General features: G+C 38.5%; 1 protein-coding gene across 1 annotated transcript in view; it reads left to right on the top strand.

The window, feature by feature from the left end:
* RAPGEF6 (Rap guanine nucleotide exchange factor 6) overlaps nucleotides 1-25,893 on the top strand; it is a 226,433-nt gene that overhangs the window by 120,917 nt on the left and 79,623 nt on the right. The window contains exon 7 of the mRNA XM_063087303.1: nucleotides 10,752-10,883. Coding sequence (XP_062943373.1) covers nucleotides 10,752-10,883 — 132 coding nt within the window. The remainder of the gene's footprint in view (nucleotides 1-10,751; nucleotides 10,884-25,893) is intronic.

Here is a 25,893-nt window from a genome sequence, read left to right as displayed (position 1 = left end):
CAGCGAGGCGCCTCTCCGGTCAGCATGCACTCGGCCGGGCTGGGGATAGGGTGTGGCGGTGGTGAGGCCTTCCTGGTGAGTTGCGTGCTGGCACCATGGGGCACTTGGTCTCCATGGGACTCAGGCCTCTCCAGAGGGCTGCCTCTCTGGTCAGCGAGCACCCAGCTGGGCTGGGGATGGGGTCTGGCAGCGGCAAGTCCTACCTGCTCAGTTGTGCGCTAACACCACAGTTTGTGTGGTCTCCACAGATCTCAGGCCTCTCTGGTGGTGCGCCTCCACCAGGTTTTTAATAAGACTTTGTCTCCCAGCTGGAAAGGGTGTGAAGTCACATCAGGTGGAACAGGTAACCTGGTCTGCTGTGCCGCTCCCCTCTCAGGTCTCCTCAGTCCTCTGCTGCTGCTGTTCCTGCTGCTGCTGCATCACCTCACGCTCCAGTCCCTTTCTTGGTCATTTTAAAGTTAATGAATAAGTGATTTCTGAGTAGGCAAAATACTTCTGTAATCAAGTAGTTATGCTTTGAAAAGGAAATTCAGAGTACAATTTGGAATTTAACAATGATTTTTGAGGAATGGTAGACTGCTGGGAAATTGTGCAGTTTTTAAACATCATTTATAATATGTTAATATTATTAACATTTATAATATTTTATTCTTATACAGTAAATGTTATTTACTATAAATATTTATTATGTAAGTATACATAATAATAGTAAATATTATTTTATTCTTTTAGAGCTCTTTGAATGCTTTTATCTTAAATGAAATAAAGCTTGGGTATGGGTTGTAAGGAACAAAAACTTTAAGATACTGTAGTTTCTTATTTAGAGGGTATTTCCCTATCATTCTTAGTTGTGTCAGGTTATTCTTAAAGACTAAGTTTTTCAAATCTGAAGTAGAATCTTAAATATTCATGTAATATTACCCTTAGCTATACATTCCTGCATTTATGCTAGTGCAGGTTCAAGTTGGTCTCCACACTACCCCTTCTAAGCTGAAAGTATTCCTCCTAGCTGTATTTTGACCTACCACTAATTGTCCTATAAGTATTTCTTGGTTGTATACATGGCATTGTCCCAAAGCGTTATTCTTACACTGATAGGATGTTAGTAAGAATATTGAGGAAAAATAAATTTGGAGAATGATGTGTAAAACAGATTCCTGTCTTGTGGGATGTTTTGGACCCATCATGAATATCTTATATTTGTTGTAAAGAGCTGAGGGGTTTATAGTATAACATTATTTTCCAACTTATTTAACCATAGACCATAGAACCCTTTTCTTGGTTTCTTAGTTTTTTTGCAGTATACCCATGAGTTTGGTGTCCTGGAATAGTGTTCCATAGTATATACTCTAGTAAGTGCTGTGCTGTGTGAAATACTAGATGTGCCCATGCTGAAACTTCATCTGTTTAGATATCCATGAAAACCTTCTAAGCAGCAATGACCGTGTTCAGAAGTCAAATATAATTATTCATTTATTCTACAAATACTTAATGAGCCAGCATTGTGTGTGGAGTAGGCATCACTATGCTAAGCCTTCGTTAAGGTAGTAAAGGTGAAATAAGTATGCACAAACACACATATAAAACAAGAGATCCAGAGAGCATAAGTGCTACATTCAAAGGAATACAATGAAAACACAGAGACAGTTCACTTCCCATCCGTTTCTCAGCTCCTCATACAGGTCTTTTTTGTTTTGTTTTGTTTTTTGTTTGTTGTGACTGGTAAGGGGATCATAACCCTTGGCTTGGTGTTGCCCGCACCATGCTCAGCCAGTGAGCTCACCGGCCATCCCTATATAGGATCCGAACCCGCGGCCTCGGCCCTCCCAGCGCCGCCCTCCCCCGAGTGAGCCACGGGGCCGGCCCTTCTCATACAGGTCTTTACCTTGGGAGTTATTTTTTTGTCATTGTTATCTAATTTAAATCACTTTCTACTCTGTTTCCAGTGCTTATATGTTAAATGTTTATTCTCAGGTCTGCTATAAATATCAAGTATCTTAGTACTTATGTTCTCACGAGGCACTGTAATAAAACCCATCTTTGAATCTTTATTTAATTTTTAGTTTAATTTCTTCATCAACATAAAAAGTAAGAATGTATATGTGTTTAGCAACCCTTAGCTGCTAAGGGTTATAGATCTCAGCACTGTCCCAGTGTTTGTGTCCATTTTTAAATAGAAAGATAAGAGAAAATCACCTTCACATACATGTGTATTATTTTTAGTTTTGAAAAAATTTCAAATAATTTATTTACAGAAATAATAGAGAAAAATGCTTTCTCCAGAAGAAAATAAAACATTTCAGCTAGATATTGCTGATAAAACTAAAATTCCTTTTGCATCATCAGCCCCAGTCTTTCTCCTTTTCTAGAGAGTACCACTGTTGATTGTCTGGTATATATTCTCCCAGATCTTTTTCCCCAAACTAGATGTGTATGTAACCAGAATATATGTAATATTATTTTGATGGTTTTAAAAAATGAGTGGTATCTGTTTATATTTATTTTGAAACTTGCTTTTTTAATCAGTATGTCTTAGGGACTTGTCCACGTTTGACCATACAGTTTTACTTCATACGTTTAACTGGATAGTATTCCATAATAGGCTATATATAACAATTAAGCTGTTTTCCTCATGTTTGCTTCTTTTTCCTTTATACTATTATGGTTATTGTTTATAATGAATGTGCTTGTACATTCCTTCTTATGCACCTGTGTGCTTTAGGGTAGGTACCCAAAAGAGGAATTGTCGAGTCATAAAGTGTATATACTAAGTACAGTCTCATATTTTGCTCCCCAGTGTGACTACTCCCCAAATTGCTCTCCAAAGTGGTTGTATCATTCATACTCCCATTAGCAGTTTATGAGAATATTGTTTTCCTCCAAAGCTTTGCCTACATTTTGTATTATTAGACTTTCTTTTTGCCAATCTGATGGGGTGGGGGGGAAGTATTTCCTTTTATTTTCATTTCCCTGATTGCTGATAAGAGTAACAATCTCCTTCAACTCTTTCTTCTGTTGTCGTGACCTAAGTGGCCCTATGTTGAGATGAGAGAGCCAAAAAACAAATCAGTTTGAATATCTGAATCTCTGCATATAAGGGGGTTGCCCCAAAGAGTTGCCTGGATCTGTGAAGAACTTTGAGTCAGTAAAATAGACACTTTGCTTTGTTAAGCCTTTAAGATTTGGGGGCACTTTGTTCGTACAACTGTAGTCTACCAGCTGGTATGTCACTGCTCTTCCAAGAAACTTAAAGTAGCTCTCTATTGCCTATAGGAGTCAAATTCAAAAGGCCTGGCTTGACATTCATGATTACATTCTCCCTCTAACCTCTTCTGAATATGTCCTTCCCTCTATTTGTATATTATAGTCTGCAACAGACTAAATATTTTCATAATGTCTGTATTTAAGGTATTAGCTAAAGAACCATTCTACCCCCCAAATAAGACTTTGACAGTAGTCCTTACGGACATGTAATCTTCAGCAGAGTGGAGAATTTCAAATATAGGAAATGGATGAAGAAGATTGTTGAAAATGGCACCTGTTGCCAGACCTGAGCTGGAAGGATGATGGGGTAAATGAATTGTTTGATGATGAAAGGTCAGCTATTAAGTCGAGACTGGATCAGGAAGAAAAGGAGAAAGACAAGCTGAGAGACAGTGGAGAAGGTTTAAACAACCAAGAATTTCTCTTGGTGGAAAAACGTTCCTTATTTGCTTCACTTGTTACAAAGAAAATAGAGACTATTGGGTATTGTGAACTCCCAATTTAATATCCGGAAACAACTTAGTAGGAAAGAACAAGGGATTTACAATCAGGCTGCCTGGATTATAGATCCCAGCTTCTTGCTTCCTAGCTATGTGACCATGGACAACATTTATAATTATTCTAATCTTTGGTTTCCTGATCTATATTAATTTATTAATATCATTATTTTTTTTACATTCTGTGATGTTGCAGAGCAGTTGGAAGGGTGGGGGAGACGGGAAAGGGGAAGGAAATAGGACGAAAGAAGGAGGAAGGAGGAGGGGTGAGATTGAGGCCTGTGGCACCCCCCTCATTCACACAGGGGAGACCAAGGGGCTTCCAGCGGTGGCTTAGTTATTGCCAGGCTGGATGCAGATGTCACGGGGGGGTGGCAAAAGCCCTCACAACCTACTACCTCAGCTCAGGAACCTGGGGCACCTTCTTTTTGTGGTTCGGTGGTCATCACTGGGCTGGTTGGGGGTTTCAGGGGTAGCATGCCTGAGGCCCTCAGCCCCACACCACCCTGGCTTGGGAGAGTACAGGACGCTTCCTGCAGCGACTCGGTGGTTGTCACCGAGCTTGTTGCGTGTGTCAGGGGCGTGGCTGAGTCCCTTGACCCTCCTACCGCCCCAGCTCAAGAGAGCCTGGGGCACTTCCTGTGGTTGCTCAGTGGTCATTGCTGGTCTGGTTGCGGGTGTCAGGGAGGGCGTGGCCAAGACCCTTGGACCTCTACTGCCCTGGCTCAGGAGAGCCCGGGGCACTTCCTGTGGCAGTTCAGTGGTCATCGCTGGGCTGGTTGTTTCTATTGGGGGAGTGTGGCCAAGGCCTGAGGCCCCCACCCTCTGGACTGGTTGCAGGTGTCAGAGGGCATGGCTGAGGCCCCTGGCCCTCCCCCCTTTCTGGCTTGGTAGCCCAGGTGACTTCCAGTCCTTCTAGGTGTTATAGGTGTTCTTAGGTGAAATGAGACCATTACTAGTTAATATCAAACTTTGTCTCTGATTGTGGGTACTTTGTTTTTTCTTTCAGTTCTGTGTTGGATTATTCACTGTTCCTGCCACTTAAAACTCTGCACTGAAACTAATTTGTTGTCCTCTGTTTGCTTCTAAAACAGGGGAACTTACTATGGGGACCAGTACTTGAGCTATGAGGTTGAGCTAAATTGCTGCTTTGCTGCTGGTTTCCTAAGAAGGCTTTTTGTGCAGCACAGGCTTTAATGGTTGACTTTATAGGTACTTCTGGGTCTAGTGAGATCCAGTGTACCTGGGTTGTTTAGAAACTGTGGTCAGTGCCTGAGTGTTTTCATTAAATTACACCCCCTGCACCTGCAGTTCTATATTCCTGACCAGTCTCCTCTGAGTGCTCCTACTCTGATTGGGGGGCAAACCAACTGTCCTTTCTGTTCCCCACTGTTCTCTTGGTGGGTCTGTCTCCCCCACCACCTGTGCTCCAGACTCTTGCCACGGGATGGGCTGTGCACTGTCCCTTGTGATGACTCACTGGCCTCTGAATGGCTCCTTTTTTTCAGTTGTTGTGGCTCCTTGCTCCTATGTGGGTCCAAGGGAACACTATTGGTGATCTTGCTGGCCTGGGGGCCACCAAGCCGCTCTTCTCCCCTGCTCCCTCCAAGCAACTGCATCCGAAGGGCACAGCTGTGTCTTTTGCCAGCTCCTGCTCCAGGTGCTTACCAGTGCCAGCCTTAAAGCAGCCAGGGCTCAAAACAGTCAGAGCGGTTCTTCCTTTCTCTCATTGTGGCTTCTCCTGCCTTCATGCACTCCATAGGTCTCTCTTCCTCTTCCCCTGAGCTCTAGTGACTGCTGCTTAGCTGTTATTGTTTTTCTATAGTTGTAAATTGGTTGATTTGTGGGAGAGAGTGACACTGGGGACCATCTATACCGCCATCTTGACTGGAAGTTGGTTTCCTAATCTATAAGTTGGATACAATAATAGTATCTACCTCATCTAGTTGTTTGATGACTAAATTTGATAATCTGTGTGAAAAGCATGTAGAAGGTTATATTTGCTACAATTTACATATTCATTACATATAGTGAGCACTCAAATTACACCATCATTATTATTCCCATTGCACGAGGAGGTTGAGGGAATTCCTATATGAGTTCTAAGTTTTCTTCATGAAGCAGAAAATAGATGCTATTTGCTTATAAATCTGTCTCCATCTCCACTATCAAACTGAGCTACTTCAAGGCAGAACCCATCTGTTTTCATCTTTATGTCACCAGCAGTGTTCCTGGCACAAAATAAACTATAAAAAGAGTGCTAGAATCAGACAGACCTGGATTTGAATCCCAACTCTACTACTTACTTGAGTGTGAGATCTAGGTAAATTGCTTGAGCTTACTGCCTTAGTTTCCTTATCATTAAAGCAGGGATAATCATAATGGCTACATTTTAGGGTATAGTAAAGATGAAGATTGCTCAGTATATTATAAGTATTACAAAGCCAGTTTGAAGACCTGCTGTTCTGGCTTTGGTTCATTGTGTTACTTTTATGAGTGACCTTCTTCTCCTTAGTTTTCTTACCTCTAGGAATCCTCCTACTCCTGACACTCCAACCAACATCTGATATTTTAAAACTATTTTCAGTCTTTGCCTTTCGATCTACTTCATTCCTAGGTGAGATTTTTTTGTTTGTATCTAAATAATAGAAACTAAGTGGGCGGGGAGATCTTTAAAGTATGACAAACCTCCTTCAATATTTCTGTGTTATTGTAAGCTTGCTGGTTTTTTTTTTTTTTTTTTTGGCCACCTTTGATGGCCTCTAAGCATGACTTTAGCTTATCCCACAGGTTTTGACATATAGCATTTTAGTGTTTATTCTATATAAATATTTTCAGATTTCCAGTGTGACTTCATCGACTTATTGGCTATTTACAGGTTTGGTTTACAATTTACCAATAGATGATAATTTTCTAGTTTCCTTTTTGTTATTTTTTTCTGCCTTATTTGCACTGTCATTGCTGAGTATTCTCTGTATTATTTCACTTTTTTAAAGTTTTTTGAGATTTATCTTATTGTCAGTTTTTATAAATGTTTTTATGTGTGCCCTAAAAGAATGTGCATTTGGTAGTTTTTGATTGCAATATTCTGTGTATATACTTTAGATCAAGTTTATGTTCACATCTATATATTTTTTTTCCTTTTGCTTATTCTGTCTTATTGAGAGATTTGTGTTAAAATTTCACAGCACAATTATGGATTCATCTTGTTCTGCTTTTACTGTTGCGATTTTTGCCTTAAGTTTTTTTGTTTTATTTTATTTTTAATTGACAGATAATTTATAGGGTATAGTGTGATGTTTTGATACATGTGTACATTGTGGAATTCTCAAATCAGGCTAATTAGCATGTCCATCACCTCAAATACTAGTTATTTCTTTCTGTTGAGAACATATAAAATTCACTCTTTCAGCTATTTTGAAATACACAGTGCGTTCTTATTACCTGTAGTTACCATGCTATACAATAGACCACCATAAATTATTCCTTCTGTCTAAACGAAACTTTTTACCCTTTGACCAGTGTCTCCTCTTTCCTCATCCATCGCCCCTCAACACCCAGGCTTTGATAACCACCATTCTACTCTCTACTTCTATGAGTTCTACTTTTTTTTATTCCACAAAGAAGTGAGATCATACAGTATTTGTTTCTCTGTGCCTGACTTATTTCACTTAGCATAATGTTCTCTAGGTTCATCCATGTTGTTGCAAATGACTGAATGTCCTGCCTTTTCAAGGCTGAATAATATTCCATTATGTATGTATACTACATTTTTTTAGTCTATCATCAGTTGTTGGGTACTTCAGTTGTTTCCATATCTTGTTTGCCTTATACAGTTTGAGGCTGTGTTTTTAGGTGCATATATAGTGTTGGATGTCCTCTTTTGTCTCTCTTTCTGCCTCAAAATCTGCTTTATCTGACATTAATACAGCTACATCAGCTTTCTTTTGGTTTGTGTTTGCATGGTGTATATTTTTCCATCCTTTTATTATTTGATATTTTACTCTCTGGTAGCTTGGTAATTGTACACTTTTCTACTGTACTTTTCTTAAATCATAGATTACGTGTGTCCTTCACCTATCAAGTCTGCTGCTACAGCTTCATGGACAGTGCAGGAAACTTAGAGCACTTTAATAGCTTCATGTACCCTTCTCCAGACTTACATTCTGTTGATGTAATATATTTTAATTCTTTCTGTATCTTAAACTTCATGGGACATAAATGTTACAATTTTTGGTAGTCAGTGTTCGTGTAGATTTACCCAAACGTTTCATGTTTTTATTTATTTTCCTTCTTTCCTGCATCTGGAAGCTTTCATCTGGAATCATTTTTCTTCTTCCAATGGATTTCATTCATTGTAGATCTGCTGGGGAGTAATTCTTTTCATTTTTTGTTTCTCTGAGAATGACTTTATTTTACCCCTCTTTTAAAGGACTATTTTTGCTGGGTATAGAATTTTAGTTCTTGAAGATATCACTCCATTGTCTTTTGGCTCCCAAAGTTTCTATTGAGAAGTCAGCCATCAGTTTAATTTTGCTTCTATCAAAGTAATCTCTCAATTTTTTTCCTGACTGCTCTTAAGATTTTTATCTTTGTTTTTTTTCTAAAGTTCTACCCTGGTGTGTATAGGTATGATTTTATTTCTTTTTATCTTGCTGGGAGTTCTTAAAGCTCCTTGAACTTCATGTGTTTTGTCAGTTGTGGAAAATTCTCAGCCATCATGTTGCTTCTGTGCCTTGAATTCTCTCCTCTCTTTGTATGACTCTGGTTATTCAGATGTAACATTCTTGGTGTTATCTCCTGTAGCTCTTACCCCTTCTTTCCTAGCTTTATCCTTTTTACTCTCCATACCTCGTTCGGGATATTTTTGATACCGGTATTTACTTTTCTAATTCTCTTCTTAGATCTCTCAACTCTTTTAATGAGCCCTTGTGTTGACTTTTTAATTAAAATAATTGTATTTTTTTGTTGTTCTTTGTTTTTGGCAGCTGGCTGGTACAGGTATCAAACTCCTGGACCTTGTTATCAGCACCATGCTCTAACCAACTAAACTAACCAGCCAGCCACTATAATTGTATTTTTTAATTCTAGAACTTTCACTTCATTCTTTGTTAGATTTTCCTTCTTTGCTACAATTGTTAGTCTTGTCTTTTTTCTCTATGTATAAAATGGACCAAATCTGGCCTGTGGAGCTATATGACCTGTGAGCTAAGAATGATTTTTATATTTTTAAAGAGATGTTTAAAAAAAAGAAAAAGACAAGTATAGAAAAGAGACTGTGTGGCCCACAAAGCCTAAAATATATACTCTTCAGCCATTTACAGAAAATGTTTGCCAACCCCTGGTATATATTAAACATAGTTATTTTAGAATCTGTGTCTGTAATCCATTATTTGAATGTTCTTTGTTGGTTTCTAGAGTTTATTATTTCTCTTAGTTTTTATCAGTGCCGTCTTGTCTCCTTATATGTGCCTGGTTTTATTTGACTGAGCGGTGAATGTTGTGTATGCAAAATTTTTAAAATAATTTGAGGCCTACAGTGATTTTTTTCTTTTTCCCTTCAGTGAAGATTTGTATTTGCTTCTAACAGTTGTTTGGAAGCACTAGTAATCCTGTATAATCTTAATCTAGCATCATTCATTGAGATGATTCTGAAATCAGCATCAGTTTACTTTTGGGTCACACTTACTGCTAGAGTATAATTTATTCTCCAGGGTCTCAATCCAAAGATGACCCTTCCATGCTAGTCCTTGGAATTTAACTTTTGTCCCTTTAGTCAGTGTCTATCAGAAATGCTTCTTAGCCTGTTGGCCTCCTCTTTAAGAACCAGAAAATATCCTTAGAAGAAAAGCAGCCTCAAAGGTCAGGTACTGTGTGTGTGCGTGTGTTTTCTCCAAGTTTTCTGTTTATCTTAGTTATAGAATTTATCTGAATTTCCTAACCCACTATTATCAGCAGGGGAAGTTCATGATGTAGTTTCTGTGTGTAGTTTTTGTAATTAAAGTAACTCCTCTTGAGATAATATAATTCAGACTTGCCATTTTCTTTCCTTTAGGTTATATTTAATTTGCACTATGTGTGTGTTTCTTAAATGGTTTCCTACAGTAAAGCAACAAGAAACTCTGTTTTAAAAATTAAAGTAATTTCTCTTAATGGTCCTGAATAGCAAGTTGCAGAGAAATTATTTGGAAACTATATAACCATATCTCCTATGCAAAACTTTCACTACTATGGACCACAGTGGTTTGTTTTTATCTTAATTACTATAGCGGTTTTTTTTTGTGAGGTGTCTCTCTTATTTTATGATATGAAATGTGTTATGCAACGTGCATCCCTGATGAGATGTGACCATATTAAAGATGGTATGGTAGAGTCATGTCCTTGTATTTCTTGTATCCCTGCACCTGTCATAGACATTTAATAAATCGTTTTGGTTATTAATAAATTTCTCAGGTGCCTACTATAAACTAATACAATATTAAGTATAAACATGCTTACAAAATTTTTGGAATATTGAATAAAGTCAGTTTGTTACTTTTCTTAAGTCTTGCTACCAGGTATTATACTCTAATCCAAGATATTTCTGTTTTATTTTGGTATTAGCCACCATTTTGTATTAGTGGAGAGAGAGAGAGAGAGAGAGTGTGTGCGTGTGTGTGTGTGTGTGTGTGTGTGTGTGTGTGTGTAAATTAAAAGCATTCCTACCCTTTACAGTGGAAGCAGTTGATAACTTTTGTTTGGGAAAAAAGATTTGAAAACTGCTCTCTGGGCTTACCACTGCAGAACCACCTAATAGTTTCAGAGAGTACTATTTGGTTTTTATCATTTCAAAAGATTTTTGCCAAGAATTAAGAATTTAGGTTAGAAATGAGGTTGTACAGTAATGTATATAAAATAAAAAATGTGTTGCAGAAGTTACAGTGTGTCAAGAACTATTATAAGGTAAAGTTTGACATTTAGAATTACTTAAATTTTATTTTTATTTTTCAGCTTCCAGCTGATCTTACCAAGATGCACCTCACAGACAACCCTCATCCACAGGCGCCGCATGTGTCTTCTAGTCAGTCTGGTTGTAGCATTGCCAGTGACTCTGGGAGCAGCAGTTTATCTGATATATATCAGGTAATACCTTAGGAGTTTGTGTTCTGTACGTGTGTGTTTTTTATTCTGCCAAATACCCTGTGCACAAGATACATGCCTTAGATGGTCATGTATCTTTTAATTAGGATATGAAATTCAAGCATAAAGTCTTTGGAAAAATGTGCTTTATATACTGTTTCAAATTTATAAGCCTAATTAAAGAGGTGTCTTTCTCTTGAGAATGCTTAAGAATGGTTCAGCAGCATAAAGATGTATTCTTCTTTTTCATTTCTTTTATCCAGGTGAATTCATGTTAATATACAATGCTTGCTTTGGTTAGAAAAAGGTTCTTGGAACAACTGAAATAAAAATTATGAAAAGGCTAGTCTTCTGTAGGTAAAAATCATGAAGAAAATGAGTCACTTTTGTATTGTAAAGCCTCTATTTTTGTAATCTAACGTGAATTATGTAGCAAATTAAATAGCCAGTTTATTTATGGACTTCCCCATTTTAAAGACCCAATAGCAACAATTCCAAACCTACTAAGCTTTCCAGTGATCCTTGTAATAAAGAGGGCTCTGGGAAGACCCATACACTGAGAGAATCCTCACTCAATCCTGCTGAGAGTGAACCCAAGTTAGGTTTAAGTTAGCGCAGTAAGTGTTTCAGGATCCTGATAGTGTAACTTGTATGATGTCTCTTTTAAGCGTAAGATACAGAGAGCAGTTCCCTGGGTGGGGTGCTATATGTCCTGAAGCCCAGTGGTTGATTTTGTCAGAGATCATGGGTTTAGAACATAAAGCACTTGCAATAACATAATGAGAGGATGCATGATATTGATTGTTGGTTTATTCAGGAACCCAAATGTACTGTCTCTTCCAGGCTGTCTAAGAAAAATTTAATGTGAGCTACATATTCAATTTAAATTTTTCTAGTAACCACATTAAAAAAAGTAAAAGGAAACAGGTAAAAATTAGTTTTTACTTTATTTAGCATGATATATCTAAATATTATGATTTTAACATGTAATCAGTGTTTTGACATTTATGAATGAGTTCCTTTGCATTCTTTTTTTTTTTAAACTAATTCTTTAAAAGCCAGAGTTTAATTTAAACTGATAGCACATCTTATTTTAGACTAGCCACTGTGGTTCTACTGAGTTACCCAGATTCAGATATTTTAGGAAAATCATCCTTCCTTTGTTAAGGGAAGTTCATAGGCAGAGTCAGGGTGGAAAAATACAGCCTCCATTTTTTGATTTATGTGTGGCTTTTCTCAACAAAGACCATTGCCATGGCCTTCTACATCTCTCTATTTGCCATTTTTCAATATACAGACCAAGGAATTCTCCCTGTTCACCATTTTATGGTACACAGAATAAGGAATTTTTTTTTTTTAAAGGGAAAGTAAAAATAATGAAATAATGCAGTGGCTTTAGGACCACTTACTGTGTTCATTTAGTTTGTTGGGCTCCACATATTCTGTCTCTCCCTAAAAGAAGTATTTTGTGGAAGAAGTAAGAGTTGTTGCACACCTGAGAATCAAAGTAGAGCTGTGACTTCTCTGTACTCTGATTTTCCAGGAGAGGAACCCTGAGGAAGATTGATCCTGGATCAGTGAAGTTCAGGGATGTAGCTGTAGGTTTCTCTCAGGATAAGAGGAATGCCTGGATCTTGCTAGGAGAAACTATACACGGAGATGTGGTGTTGCCAAACTATAGGAATCTGGTCTCACTAGGGTGTATCCCATTTCTAAGCCAGATGTGATCACCTTTTTGGAGCAAGGAGCAGAATAGTTGTGAAAGAAGGAACAAAAGGATTATGCACAGATTGAGATTCAAGGTCACTTGGAAAGGCCAGTGTATTACAGTGAACTAGAAGATGAGCTATACACAACTGGTACCTGTATCTTTGCAAAGATGCTGAAGGAGCTTCTGAACCACCACTCTTACATTAGCATCTACAGATTGCTCACCTACTACCTGGCCAACCTGAGGCTGGGGCTGGAGTATACCTACTGGTATTGGTTGGAGGTCTTCTCTTGCAGGACTGTGGCCCTATGTGTGGCTGCCCTGCTTCCAACCTTCCACATGTCTTCCTTCCTCAGTAGCACTCTGTACTTATTCTGCCTTATAAGAGATTCATCTTAAGATTGAACAAACTGTGAACAAGTATCCTTGCCACATGTCCTGCATGTTACAAGATGTTAAAGAAGATAACCTTCATACCTCAGAAACCTAAAAGATACCATTGGTTGTCCTCCTTCAGTTACCACATTCAGCACCAAGTCATCTCATTTCTGCCTTCTAAATCATTAATTGCATGTGTGTGTGTGTGTGTGTGTGTATGTGTGTGTGTGTGTGTGTTAACATGTGATTTACATATAATAAAATTTACTCTCTTTAGTAGAGCCTATATCAAGACCTAGAACATTTCCATCACCTCAGAAAGTACCCTTATGACCCTTTGTAGTCAGTCCCCTCTCTTTATCCCTAGCCCCTGACAACCTGATTTCTGCCCTTAAAGTTTTTCGTTTTCCAGAAGGTTATATAAATGGAATCATATAGTTTAAAAGAAGTTGAAGCAATAAAACTTATAAATTAACCAGTAAGACAAAAGTAAGTTTTTATGAATTTAGGGAGAGTGAACAGATAAAAGGAACAAAAGTATTGAAATTCTAGAACCAGAACAGGAACTAAGAAATTTATTTATTTTTTATTTTGTGGGGGCAGCTGGCCAGTACAGAGATTGAACCCTAGACATTTGTGTTATCAGCACCTCACTCTAACCACCTGAGATAACCAGCCAGCCCCAGGAACTCAGAAATTTAAAGGAGAAAATTATGATAATGCTAAAGTCAAGTATGCAAAAATGTAAGATAAAATCTTTTAATAGTGGACAGAGAAGGTAAAATTCTCAAACTCCGACCTATAGTTAACTTTAGGACAATAGCCAAAAGGTAGAAACAGCATAAAGTTAAATAACAACAAAAAAAGTCAACAGAGATTAAAAAAATGAACAAAAAAATTAGAATCTTAAAGAAATATATATATATATATATAGAGAGAGAGAGAGAGAGAGAGAGAGTCATGTGCCACATAACGAAATTTCAGCCAACGACAGACCACATATACTACAGTGGTTATCCTACAATATTATAATGGAGCTGAAAAATTCCTGTTGCCTAGTGACATTGTATCCATCATCAAGTCAGCACAATTACTGTATTTTAAAAAAATTCAGTGTGGCATATGGGTGTTTTTAAATTCCGCAGGAATGTCCTAGACCTTAACATTCACTCACCACTCACTCACTGGTTCACCCAGAGCAACTTCCAGTCCTGCAAGCTTCATTCATAGTAAGTGCCCTATACAGGTGTATCATTTGTTTTTTATGCTGTATTTTTACTGTACCTTTTCTATATTTAAGCATTTTTAGATATACAGCTTAGCATTGTGTTAAAATTCCCAGCAGTATTCAGTTTAGTAACATGCTATACAGGTTTGTAGCCTAGGAACAATAGGCTATTATACCATACAGCCTAGATGTGTAAAAGGCTGTACCATCTAGGTTTGTGTAAGTACATTCTATGATGTTCACACAATAATGAAATTGTCTAATGATGCATTTCTCAGATTATATCCCTGCTGTTAAGCGATACATGACTGTATGCACCTAAATACTTAACATATATATTTTTTATTTGTATACACAAAATGTAAATCTGAGTTCAAGAGCACCAGTTGGTAACATTGTTTTTCTGCTAGTGATAGATTTATGGATAGTTTTTATTATACTCGTTCAACATTATTATATCTATATTTAACAGATCTTAAGCAGGATATAAATAGAATGTACAATTAAAAATAAAAGTTGAAAAAAATTAGCTGTGGGAAAAGATTAAAGGAATAAAATAATTCCTAGAGAGTAAAAGGAATCAGAACAGAGTAATAATAGGTTGATAAAAAATGCCTTCAAAAATGTGGGATTTCTAGACCTACAATTAAAAAAAAAAATCCATGGATAAAGTAAATAATACCCCAACCAAATCGTGTGTGTGTGTTGTGTGTGTGTGTGTGTTGTGTGTATGTGTTTCCAGTCAGAACCTCAGGACGAAAACAAAGAGAAGAGTTAAATATCAGTACTGGACCCTTGGTCTTTCTATTGAACTCAGACTACTCAGGCTACCTTTGGAGTATCTGTTAAAGCTATGAATGCACACTTTGGTTACAGGTGTATGTTGCAAGCCTTGTGAAATGATGCAGCCGTTTTTAATTTAGAGTGTTGGAGGGGAAGAGAGAAGAGAGATAGTCTAACAGCAATTCTCAATAGGAAAACAGTTTATATGGCCACATGTATGGCTACACTCCTATGCATTTCCTTTTTGAGAGTTTTTGTGTCTTCTTGGTTAAAAATAAAAGCCCTGGGCTCTTAAACTTCAAAATAAAGCAGTTACCACAGTCTGGAAGAGAAAAGAAAAGTAATGGTTCCAGTATGAATATGTTTCCAATCAGTTTAGTTTAAAATTTAGCTAAAAGTATGCATTAAGAATATTAGAATATTCTTGGATAGAATATTTATGCATCTTTAAGGAGTACTCAAGAGAATAAGGAGTACTTATTTCTAGATTTTTTTTCTATTTATTTTAGTCTTTTCCAAGAGCTGGGAAATTTTGAAGTAATGACTCTTGAACAAAAGCACTTGTCTTTTCATTAATTCATTCTTAAATAACTCAAGGCACACAGTTATTCCCCACCTATCTTTTTTAGTTTCTGTGTAGGAAGTAAATGTGTTCCTAAAATTCCCAAGGATTCAGTTACCACCTCTATGGCAACATGATTCCCTAATTCACAGCTCTAGTGCCAATCTCCCCAGAACTCTGGTGCCACATTTCCACCAGTTTGTTCTTTCATCATGTCAACTAGCCTTGCCCCCCATCACATGTTCTCTTCAAACCGTCTTTAATATTTCTGTTAAGAATATCATCTGTGCCAAAATCTTGGTTACCTTTTTTTTTTTTGACTACTGCCTTTTTTAAAATTTCCACTTGAAATAAATTATAAGAATGCTGTGATTTTAATTACTACTCTATTTAAAAAGTTTTAACGTCTCACTGTTACCTAATTTACACTCTTCACTCCAAATTCAAGCCTTTCACCTCTAACCACAACGTGCAATCTGGTTTTATATTCCACTGTTCCCCTCAGGTTACACATTCTAGATTCTGCTTCACGACAGATAGACATGCTATTCCCTGAACATGTTTGCCTTTTTCAAGCCTTGTGTTTCAGCTGTGCTCTTCTACCTGTAGCTCTGCCTAGGTGGTACTTTCATATTGTCTCCTAGTTTTTCCAAGAGGAAGAGATGTCTCTTTTCTTGGAGCCCCACAGCAGTTTTTCTCTGAGTCACGGTACTTTTCCACACTGCTTTTTATTTTGGTTACTTGTTAAACTTGACATTTTTCATCATCAGAGTAAATTTATGGAGAGTTTTGTTTCCCATGCTGAGTCAAACATGGTGTTGGCAGCTAGGAAATAATCTAGAAATTATTCCTAGTTGAATTGCACTTGAAAGTGGAAACCAGTATTGGTTCCAAGGAAAATGCAGAAGATCTCTGCTAACTAAAGTTTCATCATCCAGGGCAAAAAAGGCTTTACTTTTGCCTACCTGCCCTGTTGTAGAGATCATGGAATGGACCAGTTTGGACTGCATAATGGTGAAACGGTGAAAAATTAGCTTCATAGGGTTCTTGCTCTGCTCAGGAAGACAAAGAAGAAACAGAAGAAGTAAATGGTTCTTGAAAAAGGTTAAATGAAATACTAAAAATGGGAATGCAGAAAGGAAAAGTAATGAAAGTAAGGTTCTGGCTTAATACTTGCCCTAAATTTGAAAATGTGGTATTTTTTGTTTGTGTGACTCTTAATTCCAACCTGTTCTTCATTCCCCTTATTGTAGCTAGCTTCATGTTTATGTAGATGCAGACAGGAAAAGGATATCCTCTGGTAGATTATTTGAGGAAGGCCAAGTCTTCAGAAAATCACCTCAGACTCTCTGCCTCACCAAATTATATTTACACATATACACAGAGACACATTCATATGGCAGGAAAGGAGAAACACAAGAAGACAAATTTAATACTTGTCTTATTAGTCTTATCACCAATATACGTTTCTTTTCCCCTGGGCCTAATTCATTTATCATAATCTTTCTGAGAGTCTGCTGTATCCCAGGTGCTAGAATAAAATAGTTTAAAGGCCGGGGCTCTTTAATTACTTCTGTGTACCTTACCTTAATGGATATGGAGTATCTTTTGACCCACATTTTCTGTACCAACCTGGATATAATTATAGTCTCTAAGGCTCTGTTAAAGTTCCTTTTTGACTTTTTTTCCTCTTTCTACTTCACTTTGGGTAATTTTTGTTGCCATTTCTTCACATTTACTGTTCTACATTTTCTTATTGAGATTTCCCATTATCCTCTAATTATGTTTCCATTTTCTTTTAAATCCTTGAACTTTATTTATGATAAATATTGCAAGTTCTTGTCTCCTAATTCCATCCTTTCTGTCATTGCTGCGTCTCTTTATATTGATTGATTTTCTCCTGATTGTAGATCAGATTTCCCTGCTTTACGTATTAGTATGTTTTTATTTTATGCTGGACATAGTGTATACTACATTTTTTAAAAAGTTCTTATCTAGTTATTAGAGAAATTAAACTTTCTGCCTAGGAACTGCATTCTCAGAAGTATCATGTAATCACTTCAAGTCCTGGTGATTCACACCTACCTTTATCTTTTTAACCTGTCTTGCCTTTGTTTAGTCAAGGAATTAGACCTTGGACTCTATGTAGCCCTATTTATTTATTTATTTTTACGTTAAAAAAGAATCCTTCTTAATTTCCTAGAATGTTTTTGGCCAACTTTATTTCTTATTCTTAATTCCTATTTTGTCACCTTATCCTCTTGTATATTCTTAATATTTTAAAAGTTTAGTATATTTTCTTAACTAATTTTATTCATTCTTTTTCTTTTTATACTGCTTTGAAAAAAGTACATGTATAAGAAGACAATTGTAAGGATAGATTATATATATATATATTTTGCAGTTGGCATTAAAAGGTTCTTAAAAGAGTTCTTTTAGAAGCCTTCCCCCAGTCCCAATCCATGATCTCCTGTCTCCCTAAAGAGCCATCTTCTTAAAAGTCTTCAGTTCTCATGCAGATAATCATTAAGTCTTCCCTATTGTTCACATAACTGAATTGTATCTTGCCCTCCTATTTTGTGAGCCATCCATCTTTTTATCAGACATAATCCAAAAGGTAGTTTGGGTCAGGGAATGAAAACCTTACATTAAGATGAAGACAGGATGGATTAAGGGCCTGAATTTATTTACCAGGAAGATTGTACTTAAAAATTGATGAAATGAAAGAGGACTGTTCCAGGGGTGAGCTTCTGTGTTCTGAAAAGTTAGATTAACTTCTGTAGAAAATATTGCTTTAGTATTTTTTAACACTAGTTTTTTTTTTTTTTTTTTAATTTTATTTTGTCGATATACATTGTGGCTGATTATTGCTCCCCATCACCAAAACCTCCCTCCCTTCTCCCTCCCCCCCTCCCCCCCAACAATGTCCTTTCTGTTTGCTTGTCGTATCAACTTCAAGTAATTGTGGTTGTTATATCTTCTTCCCCTCCCCCCCCGTTATGTATGTGTGAGAGAGAGAGAGTGTGTGTGTGTGTGTGTGTGTGTGTGTGTGTGTGTGTGTGTGTGTGTGTGTGAATTTATATATTAATTTTTAGCTCCCACCAATAAGTGAGAACATGTGGTATTTCTCTTCCTGTGCTTGACTTGTTTCACTTAATATAATTCTCTCGAGGTCCATCCATGTTGTTGCAAATGGCAGTATTTCATTCGTTTTTATAGCTGAGTAGTATTCCATTGTGTAGATGTACCACATTTTCCGTATCCACTCATCTGATGATGGACATTTGGGCTGGTTCCAGCTCTTGGCTATTGTAAAGAGTGCTGCGATGAACATTGGCGAACCAGGTATACCTTTGACTTGATGATTTCCATTCCTCTGGGTATATTCCCAACAGTGGGATAGCTGGGTCATATGGTAGATCTATCTGCAATTGTTTGAGGAACCTCCATACCATTTTCCATAGAGGCTGCACCATTTTTCAGTCCCACCAACAATGTATGAGAGTTCCTTTTTCTCCACAACCTCGCCAGCATTTATCGTTCAGAGTCTTTTGGATTTTAGCCATCCTAACTGGGGTTAGATGGTATCTCAATGTGGTTTTGATTTGCATTTCCCGGATGCTGAGTGATGTTGAGCATTTTTTCATATGTCTGTTGGCCATTTGTATATCTTCCTTAGAGAAATGCCTACTTAGCTCTTTTGCCCATTTTTTGATTGGGTTGCTTGTTTTTTTCTTGTAAAGTTGTTTGAGTTCCTTGTATATTCTGGATATTAATCCTTTGTCAGATGTATATTTTGCAAATATTTTCTCCCACTCTGTTGGTTGTCTTTTAACTCTGTTAATTGTTTCTTTTGCTGTGCAGAAGCTTTTTAGTTTGATATAATCCCATTTGTTTATTTTTCCTTTGGTTGCCAGTGCTTTTGGGGTCGTATTCATGAAGTCTGTGCCCAGTCCTATTTCCTGAAGTGTTTCTCCTATGTTTTCTTTAAGAAGTTTTATTGTTTCAGGGTGTATATTTAAATCCTTAATCCATTTTGAGTTGATTTTAGTATACGGTGAGAGGTAGGATCTAATTTCATTCTCCTGCATATGGATATCCAGTTATCCCAGCACCATTTGCTGAAGAGGCAGTCCCTTCCCCAGTGAATAGGCTTGGTGCCTTTGTCAAAGATCAGATGGCAGTAAGTGTGTGGGTTGATTTCTGGATTCTCTATTCTATTCCATTGGTCAGTGTGTCTGTTTTTATGCCAGTACCATACTGTTTTGGTTATTATCGCCTTTTAGTATAGCTTAAAGTCAGATAGTGTTATGCCTCCAGCTTTATTTTTTTTGCTCAGCATTGCTTTGGCTATGCGTGGTCTTTTATTCTTCCATATAAATGACTGGATTGTTTTTTCCATTTCTGAGAAAAATGTCTTTGGAATTTTGATGGGGATTGCATTGAATTTGTATAGCACTTTGGGTAGTATGGACATTTTCACTATGTTGATTCTTCCAATCCAAGAGCATGGGATATCTTTCCATCTTCTTGTATCCTCTCTAATTTCTCTCAGCAGTGGTTTGTAGTTCTCATTATAGAGATTTTTCACCTCCTTGGTTAACTCAATTCCTAAGTATTTTATTTTTTTGGTGGCTGTTGTAAATGGGCAGGCTTTCTTCATTTCTCATTCTGCATGTTCACTACTGGAGAAAAGAAATGCTACTGATTTTTGTGTGTTGATTTTGTATCCTGCTACTGTGCTGAAATCATTTATCAATTCCAACAGTTTTTTTGTAGAGGTTTTAGGCTGTTCGATATATAGGATCATGTCATCTGCAAACAGGGACAGTTTGACTTCATCTTTTCCAATCTGGATGCCCTTTATTTCCTTCTCTTCTCTGATTGCTCTGGCTAGTACTTCCAACACTATGTTGAATAGGAGTGGTGAGAGTGGGCCTCCTTGTCTAGTTCCTGTTCTTAAAGGAAAAGCTTTCAGCTTTTCCCCATTCAGGATGATATTGGCAGTGGGTTTGTCATATATGGCTTTAATTATGTTGAGATACTTTCCCTCTATACCTAACTTATAGAGGGTCTTTGTCATGAATGAGTGCTAAACTTTATCAAATGCTTTTTCAGCATCTATAGAGATGATCATATGGTCCTTGTGTTTGGCTTTATTAATATGGTGTATCACATTTATTGATTTGCGTATGTTGAACCAACCTTGCATCCCTGGGATGAATCCCACTTGATCATGATGAATAATTTTTCGTCTGTGTTGCTGTATTCTGTTTGCTAGTATTTTAGTGAGGATTTTTGCATCTATATTCATCAAGGATATTGGCCTGTAGTTTTCTTTTTTGGTTATATCTTTACCTGGTTTTGGTATCAGGATGATGTTTGCTTCATAGAATGAGTTTGGGAGATTTGCGTCCGTTTCAATCTTTTGGAATAGTTTGTAAAGAATCGGTGTCAATTCCTCTTTGAATGTTTGGTAAAATTCTGCTGTGAATCCATCTGGTCCTGGGCTTTTCTTCGTTGGGAGCCTTCTGATAACAGCTTCGATCTCTTTTATTGTTATTGGTCTGTTCAAGTTTTCTACGTCTTCATGGTTCAGTTTTGGGAGCTTGTGTGTGTCCAGAAATTTATCCATTTCCTCCAGATTTTCAAATTTATTGGATTATAGTTGTTTATAGTAGTCTCGAATGATTCCTTGTATTTCAGATGAATCAGTTGTAATATCGCCTTTTTCATTTCTAATTTTTGTTATTTGAATCTTCTCTCTTCTTTTTTTTGTTAGCCATGCTAATGGTTTGTCAATTTTATTTATCTTTTCAAGAAACCAACTTTTTGATTCGTTGATCTTTTGAATTGTTTTTTGGTTTTCATTTTCATTCAGTTCTGCTCCGATCTTAATGATTTCTTTCCATCTGCTAACTTTAGTTTTGAATTGTTCTTGTTTTTCTAGTTCTTTGAGGTGAAGTGTTAGGTTGTTCACTTGCCATCTTTCCATTCTTCTGAAGTGAGCGTTTAATGCAATAAATTTCCCCCTCAATACTGCTTTTGCAGTATCCCAAGGTTTTTGTATGATGTATCGTTTTCATTAGTTTCAATAAATTTTTTGATTTCCTGCTTGATTTCTTCTTGGACCCATATGTCATTAAGTAGAATGCTGTTTAATTTCCATGTGTTTGTATAGTTTCCAGAGTTTCGTTTGTTATTGATTTCTAGTTTTAATCCGTTGTGGTCTGAGAAGATACATGGGATAATTCCAATTTTTTTGAATTTATTGAGACTTGATTTGTGACCTAATATGTGATGTATCCTGGAGAATGATCCATGTGCTGATGAGAAGAATGAATATTCTGAGTTTGTTGGGTGGAATGTTCTGTAGATATCTGCCAATTCCAATTGGTCTAGAGTCTTGTTTAGATCTTGTGTTTCTCTACTGATTCTTTGCCTAGATGATCTGTCTAATATTGACAGTGGGGTGTTCAGGTCCCCTGCTATTATGGTATTAGTGTCTATTTCCTTCTTTAGGTCTAATAGCGTTTGTTTTATAAATCTGGCTGCTCCAACATTGGGTGAGTACATATTTATGATTGTTATGTCTTCTTGATGGATCAGTCCTTTTATCATTAAGTAGTGTCCCTCATTGTCTCTTTTTATGGTTTTTAGTTTCAAGTCTATTTTGTCAGATATAAGAATAGCTACTCCAGCTCGTTTTTCTTTTCTGTTTGCATGGTAAATCTTTTTCCATCTTTTCACTCTTAGTCTGTGTGAATCTTTATGGGTGAGGTGGGTCTCTTGTAGGCAGCGTATAGTTGGGTCCTCCTTTTTGATCCAGTCAGCCAGTCTGTGTCTTTTGATTGGGGAATTTAAGCCTTTTACATTAAGAGTTGTTATTGAAAGGTGTTGATTTATTCCTAGCATTTTATTGGTTGTTTGGTTGTCTTAGGTGTCTTTTGTTCCTTGCTTTCTGATTTACTGTTTGGTTTCTGTGTTTGTTGGTTGCTTAGGTTGTAGATAGTGTTTTTGTTTGCTTGTGTTCTCTTCATGAATGCCATTTTTATTATACTAGTGGGTATTGATTTTACTTGGGTTTTTATGGCAGTGGTAGTTATTTTTCAGGAACCAAACCCAGTACTCCCTTGAGGATTTCTTGTAAGGGTGGTCGTGTGGTAGTGAACTCCCGCAATTTTTGTTTGTCTGAGAAATATACTATTTGCCCTTCATTTCGGAAGGATAGCCTTGCAGGGTAGAGTATTCTTGGCTGGCAATCTTTGCCTTTGGTATTTTGAATATATCATCCCATTCCTTTCTAGCTTTTAGGGTTTGTGATGAAAAGTCTGATGTTAACCTGATTGGGGCTCCCTTATAGGTGATTTGACGCTTCTCTCTTGCAGGTTTTAAGATTCTCTCTTTGTCTCTGAGTTTTGCCAATTTGACTATGACATGTCTTGGAGAAGGCCTTTTTGGTTTGAATACGTTTGGAGATCGTTGAGCTTCCTGGATCTGAAGATCTGTGATTTTTCCTATACCTGGGAAGTTTTCTGCCACTATTTTGTTGAATATGTTTTCAATGGAATCTCCATTTTCCTCCCCTTCTGGAATACCCATGACTCGGATATTTGAGCACTTAAGGTTGTCTGATATCTCTCTCAGATTTTCTTCAATGTCCTTGATTCTTTTTTCTTTCTTTTTGTCTGCTTGTGTTATTTCAAACAGCCCATCTTCGAGTTCAGAGGTTCTCTCTTCAACTTCGACAAGCCTGCTGGTTAAACTCTCCGTTGTGGTTTTTATTTCGCTGAATAACTTCTTCAGTTCAGCAAGTTCTGCTACATTTTTTTTCAGGACACTGATTTCTTTGTACATTTCCTCTTTCAGATCCTGTATACTTTTCCTCATTTCATCATGATGTCTAGCTGTGTTTTCTTGTATCTCATTCAGTTTCCTTAGAATTATCACTTGAAATTCCTTGTCAGTCATTTCAAGGGCTTCTTGTTCTATAGGATCTAGAGTTTGAGATTTATTAATTTTTGGTGGTGTACTTTCTTGATTTTTTGTATTTCTGGTATCTTTTTTTTGATGTTTATTCATTGTGGCAGGGAGTTTCACAGTCCACCGGTTTGAGACTAATGACTAACTAGGATGTTGCTGTGGTTGCCAATTTCATATAGCTACCTCCGTGGCTGCTCAGTTGGCCTCTAGTGCCTGTGTGTGTGGTTGCCTCGGGTCTTGGGCTTCTCCGGGGAGCCACCTTTCTGGTCAGCTTGGACTCTGCTGGGCTGGTGGATCACGTACCACAGGGTGTGTGATCGCTGTTGAGCTTTCACTTCCTGTGCAGGACTTCTCTCTGTTCCTGTGCTCTGGCCCAGGCTGTTGGATCGTGCAGTGGCGACCCGACAGGGTGTGTGGTTTCTGTCGAGTCTCCGCCTCCCTGGCCGCACGTCTCCCCACTCTGTGCGCACTGTGCTGGGGTGGGGCGTGTCTTCTGCAACCCTCGTCTATCAGCTGGGCCTTCAAGACCCTGCTCAGCACCGCCTCGCCCAGGAAGTCTACCAGGTTTCTGCTAGGCACAGAGGACCGGTCGCTCTGGGTGCCTTTGTAGCACTGTGTAGATCTTTGTCAGGACTTGTTCACCTTTGTATCCCCCCGGTATAAACCGAGTCTAGCGCCCGCCTGCAGCCAGCTCTCCGGCAGGTTCAAGCGGACCTGGGAACTCTCCTACCACACTATTTCCAACTAGAACTTGGTTAGGCTTTTTTCCGAACTGGTGGCCGCAGGGATGGTATCTGCCTCCCAGTAACAGGAAGTTTACCGGGGGCCGGAGTCCAGGGTGTGGTGGAGTGACAGTCGGCCTGCCTGTACTTCTTTGCCCTCCTGACACTGGCCGGGGACGCCCCACGCCACCAACCCACCAGAGAACCGCGGAGGGAGTGGGAAGGGAGGCCGGCCCACAGGCTCCGGAAAGCCCCACGCCGGGGCAAGCAAGTGGGAAGGCTCAGTGACGGCCGAGCTGGGCGGAGCTGCCAGCACCTGGGAAAATGGAGGCAGGCCCGGGTCGGTGAGTGGCCTGGTGATGCAGGCGGGAGCCGGGTGGGCGTCAGCCCCCCAAACAGGGCTGGTCCAGGGGTCACTCACAGGGTTGTGCCAGGTCGGGCGCTCACTCTCTGCCTCTGGTTTGCCGCCTTCCCCGTTCTCAGCCGCTGCCGCCTCGGGCTGTTCAGTCGCGGCGTGGCTCAGGAGGTCCCAGGAATTTTCTTTAATGCTGGCCTGAAACCTCGAATCCTGAATAGGGCAGCTGGCCGCCTTCAGCGCGGCCCCGGCCTCCGGGATCCTGTCTGCATCCACAGCAGCCCTTGTGCCGTGTTCCCTGTTTAGAGACTCGCTTTTGCAGCCAAGAAACAGTTTCCTGCTCCACATTTCCAAGCTGTTGCCTGTAAATGAGGCAGCCTCTCCTGCCGGGGGCAAAGTGGCGGTCACCCCCCACGACCGGCCACCAGCAGCGGTCCTCCCTTCTAACACTAGTTTCTTAAATTAAAATCCATCTATGTAAGTAGGTTTTTGGGGAAAGTCTTTTTAGCATGTACACATATTTAAATTAAAATTACCTGTTTTTGAAAAGGGATTGCAGCCAAAAACGTGTTATTCAGAAATGTGCTTGTTGGGAAAATAGTTTAGTCAGGCCCCCTCACCTTAGGTCCAGTTGTGTGTGGTGCAGCACATTCTTTGTAAACAAATTGTGTGTGGGGGTGGAGTTAGTGTATATGCACACCAATGTATCTTTTTAGTTTTGTTGCTAGTGTGTGTTCTCAGAGTTGGGTGGAACAGAAGCCCTGAACTGCTGGCCGGCAGAGAGCTCGCATCTAAAAATAGAACATATTTACTTTGCAGGCAACTGCTCAGTTTTTCTTTGGACTTTGCCAGTAGCGGTTGAGATTCTGAGTTTCTGTTTGGACTGCCTAGCTCTTAGACGCATGCGCGTGCTTGTGTGCGCGCGCTGCGTGTACGCACATGCGCTGAATAAAGACTACTCTTTCTTCACCTACAGCTCCAAGGACCTTTTTTCCGGTTACCTAGCTCGTAGACCTGCGTGTGAAGGGTTTGTGACCCAGTCTGGACAATGGGCTTGAGGGGTCTGTGAGCTCCAGACCCAGCCCTAGTTCTACAGTGCTCTATTTATACCCTAAAATTCCATAGCCAGAAAACAACTCTATACTAGTTAGTCATGAAATAGGGTTGTCCCTATATGACCCTGTCTTAGTCCTTTCAGACTGCTGTAATAAAGTACCATAGACTGGGTAGCTTATAAACAACAGAAGTTTATTTCTCACATTTCTAGAGGCTAGAAAGTCCAAGATAAAGG

The sequence above is a fragment of the Cynocephalus volans genome, chromosome 2 (genome assembly GCF_027409185.1).
Source record: "Cynocephalus volans isolate mCynVol1 chromosome 2, mCynVol1.pri, whole genome shotgun sequence".
NCBI classification, from domain to species: domain Eukaryota; kingdom Metazoa; phylum Chordata; class Mammalia; order Dermoptera; family Cynocephalidae; genus Cynocephalus; species Cynocephalus volans.
The sequence above is the reverse complement of the archived record's forward strand: the minus strand, read 5'-3'. Positions and strand labels throughout refer to the sequence as shown.